At 38.7% G+C, this 12,585-nt stretch overlaps 1 protein-coding gene across 10 annotated transcripts in view; it reads right to left on the bottom strand.

Moving 5' to 3' along the window:
- LEKR1 (leucine, glutamate and lysine rich 1) overlaps nucleotides 1-12,585 on the bottom strand; it is a 170,882-nt gene that overhangs the window by 5,332 nt on the left and 152,965 nt on the right. For all 10 annotated transcript variants that reach the window (XM_077864595.1, XM_077864599.1, XM_077864598.1 and 7 more), the window contains one exon: nucleotides 11,196-11,495. In XM_077864595.1, coding sequence (XP_077720721.1) covers nucleotides 11,196-11,495 — 300 coding nt within the window. The remainder of the gene's footprint in view (nucleotides 1-11,195; nucleotides 11,496-12,585) is intronic.

Raw genomic sequence — 12,585 nt, forward strand, 5'->3', positions numbered from 1 at the left:
ACATGAGAATAATCAGTGAAGTCACAGCATTCTAAATGTTTCAGGTAAAATCATCTTTGGTCATATTTTAGCATGGTAAAATGGTATCGCTGGGATGCAAGTAAAGCGTAAGTCAAAATGAAAAGGGAGGCATGAGCCAGGTGAAGAAGGGGCAGAGGGGTGTTCCAGGCAAAGTGGGCAGTGACTGCAAATGCCTGGCAGTGAGAGAGGGGGAGGCACATCTTGGGACGACACATGGCTTAGTATAACTCAGGGGCAGAGGGCACAAGAGGAGGAGAGACCAGGACTGAGGCAGGGAGGAGTGAGCAGGGTCAGAGTGAAGATGACTTTAATAACGTGATAATACTAGAGTTTTAACTTAATTCTGAGGGCCCTGTGGAGTCATTGTAAGGTTTATTTCAAGCAGGGGGCTGGCATGGTCAAATTTGCATTAAGGGAAGATCCCTTTGCTAGTTCTGGGGAAAATGGCCAGAAGTGGGGCAAGACGGGAGGCAGGAAGGATAGCAGGAGGCCAACATTTTCAGAGGAGGCTCCTATCCCACATTAATCAATCCCTTGATTAGGGTGGTCTTGGCATGGAAGAGCTAGTGTTTCTGGGTCCTTAAGCTCTGTTGATGGTGAAGAGCATTATCTGTAGATACGTCTATAACATTTTCAGATGAAGGCCCCTTTGAGTGGCTTTAAAATATGGCCTAATTGCGCTCCCATTGGGTAAGTAAATGTCAAAATGAAAATATAAATTAGCTCACCATCTGTTTGAAATTTCTGATATCAAAAAATGGCCAATTTCCCCCACTCTTTGCAATAAACGAGTGGTTTATTTTTATGTTTGTTTTCATTTTTATCCTTAGAGACAGCTGGATTGCTTTCGATTCCAAAAACAGTGGAAGAAGCAAGAGACAGCTTTGCTGGGTAATTTGATCACCCTGAAGGTGGGAATCTCATTCATGATGGCAACTGCCTGAATTTGGCAATTTGGTGGGGAACATGCCAGGAAAGCAAGTCCTCAGTGAAGGATAAGCACAGATGGGTGTCTTTCTTCATGCTTTACACTCAGTGAGGTCTGAACCAGTCACGGAATGATCAGATTATAGTTTCCATCCACCCCAACTAGATATGTCCCAGGGTGAGTGGAGAGCTGAACAACCTAGCGGGGAGGAGATGAGCTGAGACAAAGGGAAACTGTGGGAAAGCTGTGGAAACCAGAACGATGAGTAGGAGCTAGCAAAGGATGTGACCAAACTTCCATTTAAGGCTTCTGGTCAACTGATCTGATCAGCCCAAAACCCTGAAGAAAAACAGTGGAAACTGTCCTTTGGTAAGGCAAGAATGAGAATCTGCATGTATTTCCAAAAAAGAAGATGGATGTTAGGCTGGTTGCTCTAAAATTGTATTCCTACGCTCACGGACATAATGGGCACCGTGGAATAACCACTGCTGATACAGCCAAACCGAAGGAGAAATAGGGAAATGATTCCTTCAACTAATATGCTCCAAGAGCAGATTTTTCAGGATGGGGAGGAAGAACCCATGAAGGCTCAGAGTTCAGGATTCATTTTTCTAAGTCAAGAATCTACTTAGGACTTGGACTTGGTATTAATTAAACACGACAGAAACCATTTTTTTCTGTATTTTTTCTCATTCTGTCAATTTTCTGCACTTTGCATCAGGACAAATGGTCTCCACCATGTGCAGGGCCGCCTTGTTCTGCTCTCCCCCTCCCTCCACTGCTTCTCCCCACTCCCGTGGCTCCTAGAAGCTTCTCCAGTTCTCCCCCTGCTCCCTGGGGAGCCAGAGGTTAGAGAAGTGATTCAGATGTTCTGATTTTATTTGGTCCCAAACTTGAGAACTACTCGTTTGTTAATATACCAACTGGTACTTTTTCTCATAAATGGAATTACCAGAGAAATGTGTGCCATTTTATCTATATCAGTTGAATATGAGAATATATATAGAAAATGTATGTCCTAAAACTAAGCAAATCCCTCCTGCAAGAAGAGCTGTTTTTGATTGCAAATACCCTGTGTTCCTCAGATTTAATCCTTGAGTTCACATAAATCCATCATGGCCAGATTTGTTAGTAAACCTTCCTAAATATATGGGTTTTCTTTCTTTAATAGATCTAATATTTGAAAAGTATTTTTAAAACACCAAAAAGTTTTAAAGTCACCCATGATCCCCAAATTTTTAAAAAAGTTTAAGACATGAAACCCCCTCCATCTCTTCCTATCTCCCAAAAGGTAACCACTGTAGACAGTGTGGGGAAAATTCTTCCTTCTCTTTCTCTTATCATCTCTCTGGGGCTCTAATCCTACAAAGCAACCTTATGCACTCTCCTTTTTTTGTTTTCTAAACAAAATCATATCCAAGATCCCAAGTGATGGTCAGGTGAATGAACAAAACCAGCAAAAAACAGCTGTTGGCAAGAAAGTAAGTACACATCCACAATCCATTAGCCACAATTTAGACTTCCACAAAGTTCTGAAAAGAAAAAAATTGCGTGACTCATTATCTTTGGTAATAAAATCTGACTGGACTGATAATCTTCATTTTACTCCGTGAGGCCATTCCTATGCTTCACTGCAGAAATATTACTGTTATTGCATGGGAGGGCCTGCCCTACTAAGTTTCTAAAATATGAAATAATGTGAATTCCCAGATCTATGGGAAAGCAACGTTTTGAATATGGGATTATGGCCCCATAGAAGTTGCATGCTCCCTTCTATGAATTCTTTCTCTCCTTACAGTCCTTGCTAGCATTCTCCAGTTTTCCTCCTACTCATTAGACATCCCTTCTCTGTCACTGTTGCTGGATTCTCCTCCTCCCAGCCTCTAAAAGTCGCAGTGCCTGTTCTCAACCCTCTACTACCTCAATTCCCTGGGTGATCTCATGTGGTACCAAGCTTAAGTATCAGCCGCATGTGGTTGTCCTAAAATCAGTCTGTCGTTGGCCTTCCCCCAAACATGCTGCCCATTACATACCTCCATTTGGATACCTAAGATTAACATGTGCCAACTCAAATTCTCAATATTCCTCCCCAGATGTATTCCTTTCCTAGTATTTCCCATCTCCGTTGCTGACATTCCAAACTTCGGAGGTATCCCCGATCCCTCTTCTACTTTCACATCATCCAACCCATCAGCAATTTCCATTGCCTCTACCTTGAAAATACATCCTGAGTCTGGCCACTTCTCACCTTCTTCACCACGATGACCATCCATGAGTTTCTAGATCTTTTCAAGAGCTTTGTAATTGGTGCTCCTGCTTTCATTTTTGCCTCCCTTCAACCTGTTTTCTACACAGCAGTCAGAGTTATCCTCTAAAAATAAATCAGATCGTGTTGCTGCTTTGTTCCTAATTTCCAGGTGGCTTTCCATCACACCGAGAAAGCAATCCAAAGTCCTCGCTGCAGGACTACAGACTCCGCATGAATTGGTCCTTCCAACCTTGCTTTCCACCATCGTCCTCCTTGCTCACTAAGCTTCAGCAATGCTAGCTGGCTTCCCCGTGATTTTTCCAAGGTTCCCAGGTGTTCTTTGCTTCAGGGCCTTTACTCTTCCTGTTTCCTCTGCCTGGAATGTTCTTCTCCTCACTTTAGGTCTGCTTGAATATTACCTCCTCAGACAAACCCATCCTCTGACCACCCCATCTCCCACAGGACCTCTCTTTCAGAAAGTATCCCTTTGTTCTATTTTTCTTCTTAGTATCTCTTTTTAGTTTTTATTTTCTAAAGATTTTATTATTTATTTACTTATTTATTTTGAGAGAGAGAGAGTGCACACATGAATTGGGAGCGTGGCGGTGGGGAGGACAGCGAAAGAATCTCAAGCAGACGCTGCGCTGAACTCAGACCAGGAAGGAGGGCTTGATCCTATAACCTTGAGATCATGACCTGAGCCATAATCAAGTCAGACACTTAATTGACTGAGCTCAGGTGCCCCAGCATCTATTTTTCAAAAATCGTTTTACATGTTCTAAAACCTTGCCTTTAAAAAAACAAAAACAAAAACAAAAAAAAACAAAACAACTTTGCCTTTTTATCCTATCCTCTGCCACCCTTTCTATTAGGTCTTTATATATATATATATATTACTCCTTTCCATTGTTTTAAATTATTTTTTTAAATTAAAGTAATACCTCACACATTTAAAAATTAAAATAGTACTATGGTATAATGAGAAGAAGCACTCCTTCATACTTCCAAGTCCTACAATCCAGGAATAACCATCTTAAGGTTTTCAAGCAGTTTCTTGTGATAGTTATTTCCATATTCCTAAATAATAACATTATGCGGTCATCTCGTGGTTTTTCAGTTTTGAAGCCATTATCTACCAGCTTCATAGAATGCAAAATGAAGGTCTAGCTTCCTATTCCAACTCCTAGATGCTTTACCTTCCCCCATGAGATGTTTCTCTTCGTCTGAGAGAAATCCCTATCACAATTTTATTGGAAAATCTTTCCAATTTCCATCATGATTTTTAGTCAAATCTATATTTTACTTTAGATGAGTACAGTATATAAATATTATGTATACCTGAGCCAGGCAGTGAACTATGATTACATTTCCCTTCTTGCATAGCTTCCTTCCAGACTTAATTACTGCCTCACTATTTATCTGCTTAGGGTTCTAGGTGTTGATGACTAATTTTTCATCAAACCCACTTATAGAAATGTAAATATCCTTTCGACATGTTCAAACACTCCATGTAACCTATCAGCTTCTCTTTGTTCTTGGAGACGCACTTCTACAAACTCTCCATTCTGCTGAACACAGCCTGGTTGTTCTCTAAATCTGTTGCCCTGATGCTTGGATTTCTTCCTGCCATCATCTTGGGGATTCTCTCCACTTCTCTCCTGTGCTGGAATTCTACTTCCCGATTCCTATGTCTTCTCCTTTCTTATTTTGCTTCCTCATTATGGTGTCATATATCATCTGAAAGCTTCCCAAGAAAGGTTGCAAAGGGAAATATCATTTTTGAGAATTCTAGTATCTGAGAATATCCTTATTTGACACTTGCTTGATCCATCATTTGGCAGGCTATAGAATTCTAGGTTGAAAATAGTTTTTCTTCAGAATGTGGAAATCATTGTCTTCTAATTTCTACTACTATTGTTAAGAATTCTGAGGCCATTTTGATTCCTGATCCTTTTTAAGGAACTTGCCCTCCTACTCTGCTCCCCCCTCCCCGAAACTTCCTAAGTACTTATGTTTATCCTTAACATATTGCTATTTCATGATGAAGTGCTTTGGTGTGGTTGCTTTATCACCTATTACCATCCATTATGGAGAAGTACATGTCCTTCAGGACTTGGGAATTATCTTGATTAATTTCTGGGTAATTTTCTTCCACTTTCTCTGTTATCTCCAAATCTCCTCTAACTTTCTTTTCCTAATTTTCTTTTATCTCTGCTTCTTTTTTTTTTTTACACCTTCCGGGAGATTTAATCATTTTTATCATCTAACTCAAGTATTGAATTTTTTACTTTAGCTTTTATATCTTATATTTATTCTTATTCTTTTTTCATAGCCTCCTGTTCATGTTCCATGGATTCAGTATCTTTTCTTTTCTCTCTTAGGATGTTAATTATGCTATTTTTTGAAGCTCACGTTTGCTCCCTGCTTTATTTTATGTCTTTTCATTCTGCATTGGGTATTTCTTTGTTTTTTGGTGTGTGTGTGTATTTTTTTGTTGTTGTTGTTGCTTATTTGTTTGATCCTTGTTTCTGTCTCATATTAGAGGTGTTTCTAGGATGTTTGGTGATCCTTTGGCTGTTCATGTTTAAAAATGAGTCTCCAAAAATGTTCCTAGAAGCTCTGTGTGCCTAGATGAGGGTTTATTGATTGGTATACTTCTTAGTGGGTAGATAAGATATGACAATTGCCATTTTCTCTGACCCCAATTATCAGGAGCCATAGGTTTTTTCTTTTTTCTTTTTTTTTTTTTTTTAGGTTTTTTCTTTTATCTCTTCTCTTCTCTCTTCTCTCTTCTCTCTTCTCTTTTCCTTTCCTTTCCTTTCCTTTCCTTTCCTTTCCTTTCCTTTCCTTTCCTTTCCTTTCCTTTCTTTTTTTCTCTTCTCTTCTCTTCTCTTCTCTTCTCTTCTCTTCTCTTCTCTTCTCTTCTCTTCTTCTTTCTTTTCTCTTCTCTTCTCTTCTCTTCTCTTCTCTTCTCTTCTCTTCTCTTCTCTTCTCTCTCTTCTCTTCTCCCCTCCCCTCCCCTCCCCTCCCCTCCCCTCCTCTTCTCTTCTCTTCTCTTCTCTTCTCTTCTCTTCTCTTCTCTTCTCTTCTCTTCTCTTCTCTTCTCTCTTCTCTCTTCTCTTCTCTTTTCTGCCTCATATCTCCAGAGAAGGCTCTTCCAATTCCTTAGCTGTTGATATATAAACCTATTTGTCTGTGTTCTGGTAAGTAAGTGGTAAAGTGAACCAGAAGGTCTCACTTTTTAAGATACAGATTTTCATTCCAGCCTTATCCCCCTTTCTGTTGTTCTGTATCCTCAGGTCCAAAGCCCCTCACATTCAGTTTTTCAAGAGTATAAATCTTTGGTATCCTGCCAGAATGGTGACTGAGGGTTGCTTAGAGGTTTGGGAGGGCATCTGAGGATCTATCTGGTCCTTTTACAATCATTCAAACAATCCTATTTTCAGATCTACTCTTCTCTCTTTCAGAAGAATCTGGTGTCTCGAATTCCTGAGCCTTTCCAGTGTTGTGTCACGTAACTGGATTTGCTGCTTTTAGGGTTCTACCCTACTTCCCCAATCTCCATAGGCATTAGGTTTCAACATCTTGTGGTCTAAAAATTACTTCCTAATTATTTTCCAAAATTCAGTCAACATGTCTTTCACCTGGTGTCAACTCCTTCCTCTCCTATTCTTTTTTCCCTATGGATGTATTCACTTTTAATTAATTTACTGTCATTTTAGTGCTGATCATAGGTAAAAATATGTATTCAATTCTCCATGTTTAATTAACTAAGAGCATTCCTTTTTATTTTTTAATGTCTTTGAGTTTTATTAGATTGCTAGAGGAACTGATAGAATTTAAAACTTCTATCCCTTTGTTTTCATTATTGATGATCTTAAGACAACAAAAATATTGAACACTCTGTACTGGTTTTCCTTTGGTACTTGTATGTAATTTTTTTTTCTTCTTCTTCTTCTTCTTCTCCTTCTCCTTCTCCTCCTCCTCTTCTTCCTTCTCTTTTGGATTTACTACATTCTTCCTCTGGATTACAACAAGCCCCCCGATAGTGGGGACAGGCCGTACAGTCTTGACAGGATACACACAAAGCTAGCAGGAAGGAAAACTGGCAGCAAGAAGCATGTGATCTATTTTAACCTGGGTTTATTATTATTATTATTATTAATTATTTAATTTTTAATTTTTAAAAAATTTTGTAATTAAAAAATTTTCTCTTTTTAAACATTTTATTATTATTATTATTATTATTATTATTATTATTATTTTAAACCTGGGTTTAAATGATGTTCTGTTCTCTAACATATTATGTTTCTTTTCTCACTTCTTTCTTCTTTAAAAAAAAATCCAATTTTTTTTTATGTGTGTCTTCTCCCTACGAAGAATTTTCACAGGCCCTCTTTCCTCATTCACATTTCCCATACAGTTTTGCTTTCTGTTTTCTCTTCTTATTTACCTGCACCTTTTGTTGCTTGACCTTCTTGACCCCTGTTGTCTCTGTGGATGCTCTATAATAATCCCTACTCCATACAGGAATGCCTATTTGCCCTTTAGAGGCTCTGGCTTTCCTCCTATCCTTGAGAATGTTCTTCATACAATGAAAAGCAAAGTCCATCCATCTCTGCCTCTTGAAAGAGAACAGGGCTTTCCTACCCTTAATTAGCTTCCTTGTTAAACCATTAATTTACCTTTATTCTACTGAGAATTTGCTCTTCACCTACATGTGGCTTTATTTCTCTAGAACCTGAGAAATTTCAAGTGTCTGGAATGTATGATCAAAATAATAGTGTTATTACTTTACATGGTACAACCTCTATTCTTTCTGGCTCATAAATCCTATTACTTTTTCTGTCTCATTTCCTCTTTTTATAAGAATATTCTGGACTTTGGCATGCTTAACCAGAGAAGCAGCCTTAATTATTTACTTTTACAGTTTAATGGTAATTATTTAACTTCTAATGGAAAATCTAATCTACCTCCCTTCCTCCCACCCCAGATAAAGGAAGTCTGTCCCAGGGATGTCTTTAGGTAACTTTATTTTTGGAATGATCCCTTTCTATTTCCCAGTAATGATCAACGATTGCTTATGTGCCAACCCAATGTCTTGTATATTTCAAAAGTATGCATTTGAAAAACCAAAACTCCATCTCTAAGTGGTTTCCTTTTATAGCTAATGAGCAGGAAGGCCTTCACATGTAGCTCCTTCTGTCTGAAAAAGAAATTCACTCTCCACTTGTAATCTAGTTTCTCTTGCCAAAGTTACCTCCAGAGGCCCTGAGATTGGCAGCCTCTAGAATGGCCCCAGCCTATCGCCACCCTCTTGGGTATTCACCCCCTTGTGCAATCCGTTTGCTTTGAATGAGGGCTGGACTTATTAGCTCACTTATTATAATGAATAGAATTTAGTGGAAGCATTGGGATGTCACTTCCGAGATTAGGTTAAAGACTGTGTATTCTATCTCAGTCTTGCTAACTTGCTTGCCCTGAAGGAAGCAAGCTGCCATGTGTAAGTTGTTCTCTGGAGAAGTCCTTGCTGCAAGGGATTGAGGGAGTCCTCGGACCAATAGCCAGCAAGGTGTTAAGGCTTTCAGCCCAACAGCCATAATAAAGTAAATCCTGCTAACAACCACTAAGTGAGCCTGGAAACAAATCCTCCTCTAGTTGAGCCTTCAGACAAAACTGTACCCCTGACCCCTCACAAGAAGTCTTAAGCCAGAGGTACCCAGCTAAGCCACATTCAGATCCTGACCCACAGAAACTATGAGAGTAGATGTTTGTTGTTTGAAGCCACTAAATTTGAGGATAATTTATTGTGCAATAAGGGATAACCAATACAGGTCCTTAAGGCTAATATTGAAGACTTTAGTCTATGCTTTTTATATATTAAGTTTTTGTTTAGGTCATTCTATCCTCTGGATGTCAATTTTTTTTCTTTCTTTTTCTTTTTTCTTTTTTTTTTTTTTTTTTTTTTTTGAGATGTAGTGGGGAGAGAACAGAGAGAAAGGGAGAGAGAATCTTAAGCAAGCTCCATACTCAACACAGAGCCTGATATGGGGCTTGATCTCATGGCTCTGAGATCATGACCTGAGCTGAAACTAAGTGTTGGACGCTTAACCAACTGAGCTACCCAGATGCCTCTGGATATATTTAATCAATTTAATTACTCATATAAGATTGTCTTTAAATTCTTCTTTGAGAGCAGGAAATGGCAGTTGTCAGTCTTGTTCATAATTGTACAGATAGGGCCTAGCATAATGTCTGACCCATAGACAGATGCTCAGTATATAATAACTGGATTCAACCCTTCTATCTTTTTCTACTTGTCCTAGTTTATAGGTTACTCCTTACTTTCTGTATTGCCATTTCTTTGGTGACGTAAGCATTAGAAAAACCTGCTGGGGGATCCCTGGGTGGCGCAGCGGTTTGGCGCCTGCCTTTGGCCCAGGGCGCGATCCTGGAGACCCGGGATCGAATCCCACGTCGGGCTCCCGGTACATGGAGCCTGCTTCTCCCTCTGCCTGTGTCTCTGCCTCTCTCTCTCTCTGTGACTATCATAAATAAATAAAAATTTAAAAAAAAATTTAAAAAAAAAAAGAAAAACCTGCTGGTCTAATTGCCTTTAACCTGCCATCCCTTCTCTACAGTTTCACCACTCCTGCCTCATTTGAAGTAAATCTGCATTGCCTCTCTCTTTCTTAGGGTTTCTTCAGCAGAACTAAGTCCATGTGTGCTCTCCTTTCCCACTCCTGCCTGGCCTATGAAGCAGGTCCCTTTATCAGGAAGGCTGTGCTGCTGTGTGCCAGCAGGAGACACGCAATGAGCTGACCCCCTTAACACCTGGAGAGGTAAGTAGTATGTTTAGTGTTATTTTAAAAGGAAAGAAAAGAAAGAAAGAAAGAAAGAAAGAAAGAAAGAAAGAAAGAAAGAAAGAAAGAAAGAAAGAAAGAAAGAAAGCCTAGAGATGTTGAGTGCTAAGCCTGAATTTATTTATTTATTTATCTATTTATCTATTTATCTATTTATCTATTTATTTATTTATTTATTTATTTATTTATTTATTCATTCTCTTTGAAATTTAGAAGCAGAATCACTAAAATTCAGGTTTCCCAAAACAGGGAACATCATATCATGGAGACCTAAACGGCTTAGCAGTTCAGAAATGAGACTTTATTAGGAAAAAAATTTCAAATCAAAATAAGTCTATTCCAGTTTAGATAAAAAACATTGCTGAAATAATCATGCATACATAAGAAAGAAGACCAACACATATAAATTACCCTATAGTCTAGGTTGATGGAAATATAAAGCCCTAAAGAGAAATTACTTTTAAAATATATTTTGCAGGGCCACCTGGGTGGCCCAGTAGGTTAAACATCTGACTCCCACTCAGGTCAGGATCTCCAGGTACTGGGATGGAGCCCTGCATCAGGCTCTGCACTCAGCAGGGAGTCTGCTTGTCCCTCTGCCTTTCTCTTCCCTTCCCCCTGCTCATGCTTTCTCTCTCTCAGATAAATAAGTCAAAATCTTTAAAAAAAATAAATAAAATAAAGTATATTGTTTTTATTTTCAGATTATTCAGAAAATTATTTTCCGAAATTAAGTGGCAAGTGCTCTAAAAGTTTATTTGGCAAAGATTTAATGTCAAAACAAGTAAGAAATAAATATACAAAGGTTCCTAGTCTTAGAAGTTTTAAATGGTCATTTGCAACATAGTAGAACAGGGTGCCCAGGAAACCGCAGAGATTATGTAATTCAATGAATTCATTTTATAGAAAAGGAAGCCAGATGCTTCTAGATCTGGCTTTATTTCTAGAAGAATGGAGAGGTTAAGTGACTGCCTAGTTAAGAACAGAACAAGGATGTAATTACAAGTCCTTGACTAAAAGTCCCCGACTCTACGTGACACCAAGCTGCCTTTCATGTTTTTGTTTGCTGGTCTATTTTTTTGAAAGAATGTGTGCTCTTTCACTAATTGCGATGGCACCATCATCTGCTTCCTACCTGTTCCTGGGACTGGTTAAACTGCTGTATCAGTTGTGTTTGTGCCAGCATTACTCTTTCTAGCTCGTCCGACTTCTGCTTCATTTCCTTCCTGAAGTCCTCTGACACAGAATCATTACTATCAATTTCCTTCTTCAAACGGGATTCAAAGTCTGCAACCAGATTTTTAAGGTTTTCGATTTCTCTCTCCTTCGACTCAGAATCTTCAGTATATCGGATATAAGATTCATGGAGTTTTTCTTCAAGGGTGGCTACTTCTAGCCTTAGATCTCTAGTAGCGCCTGCGATTAAGTCAGGTATCTGTAAGATAAAGTTTGAATTAGTTTGTAGGCAATATCTCTAGGTAACCACAGAGTTCTTAAGGTTCTAAGAAGTTTATTCTAAATAATCAGTGTTCTCTTCCAACCAGATGAAAACAAATCCTATGACATTATACAGGCCTCCAAGATCTTCTTTTTAAAAGTTAAAGTGTATTTTACTATGTAAAATAGAATTGCATATTAATCACTTGAACATCCTTGGAAATATATAAATCTCTGTGTCTAGCCTGAGCTACCAAGGACAGCTCAAGTTTTGATCCAAGTACCTGTTTGGATTCAGTATGTGGTGGCTTTGGGACCTAGAAATGCCTGATGTTTGGGGATGCACGTAGGGGCGCACCACAGTTAGAGTCTACTCACACCATAGCAATGAGTTTTCCTTTGATTTATTTTTTTCTTTCTTATATATGATGACTGGAGGTACTCCAGGTACTATACCTTCTAAAGCAGTATTGCCCAACAGAACTTTCTGTGATGATATTCTGTGATGTCCAATATGGTAGCCACTAGCCACACGTGCCTGCTGACAGTAGTATGTCAATGCATGTTTAGCAACTGACTCACATAAACACAAAGCCAGATTTGTATCTAGTCTCCATGGTGTAAATATTCTCACCATGGCCAATTCCAAGGTGACATCGCCAATTGTGGAGCTGGGAAGAGGTGGCTTGCCAGGACCGGCTAGTGAGCATTTTAAAATGTGGCTAATGTGACTGAGGAACTGAATTTTAAAATTTATTTAGTTTTTATTAATTGAAATTAAAGTAGCTACACATGGCTAACATATTAGACTGTGCAATTCTAAAGAATACCAGAACGCTTTGAAAATACATGGTCTCTCAAGGTGGTACCTCTAGATAAAGAGATGAGAGAATGAGAGATAAAGAGATGAGAGAAGATGAACAGCTTTTCCAGAGAGTCATGGGCGTCTTTGGAAGGGAAAAGGCTGCTTGTTTTCTTTCTCCTTAAAAAACAAAACAAAGAACAGAAAACAAACCAGGAAGACCAAAGCTGCTTTTGATGAAACATATCCTTTTTATTTATGCTACGGATATTGTCATATTATAAAT

The sequence above is a fragment of the Canis aureus genome, chromosome 22 (assembly GCF_053574225.1).
Source record: "Canis aureus isolate CA01 chromosome 22, VMU_Caureus_v.1.0, whole genome shotgun sequence".
NCBI lineage: Eukaryota > Metazoa > Chordata > Mammalia > Carnivora > Canidae > Canis > Canis aureus.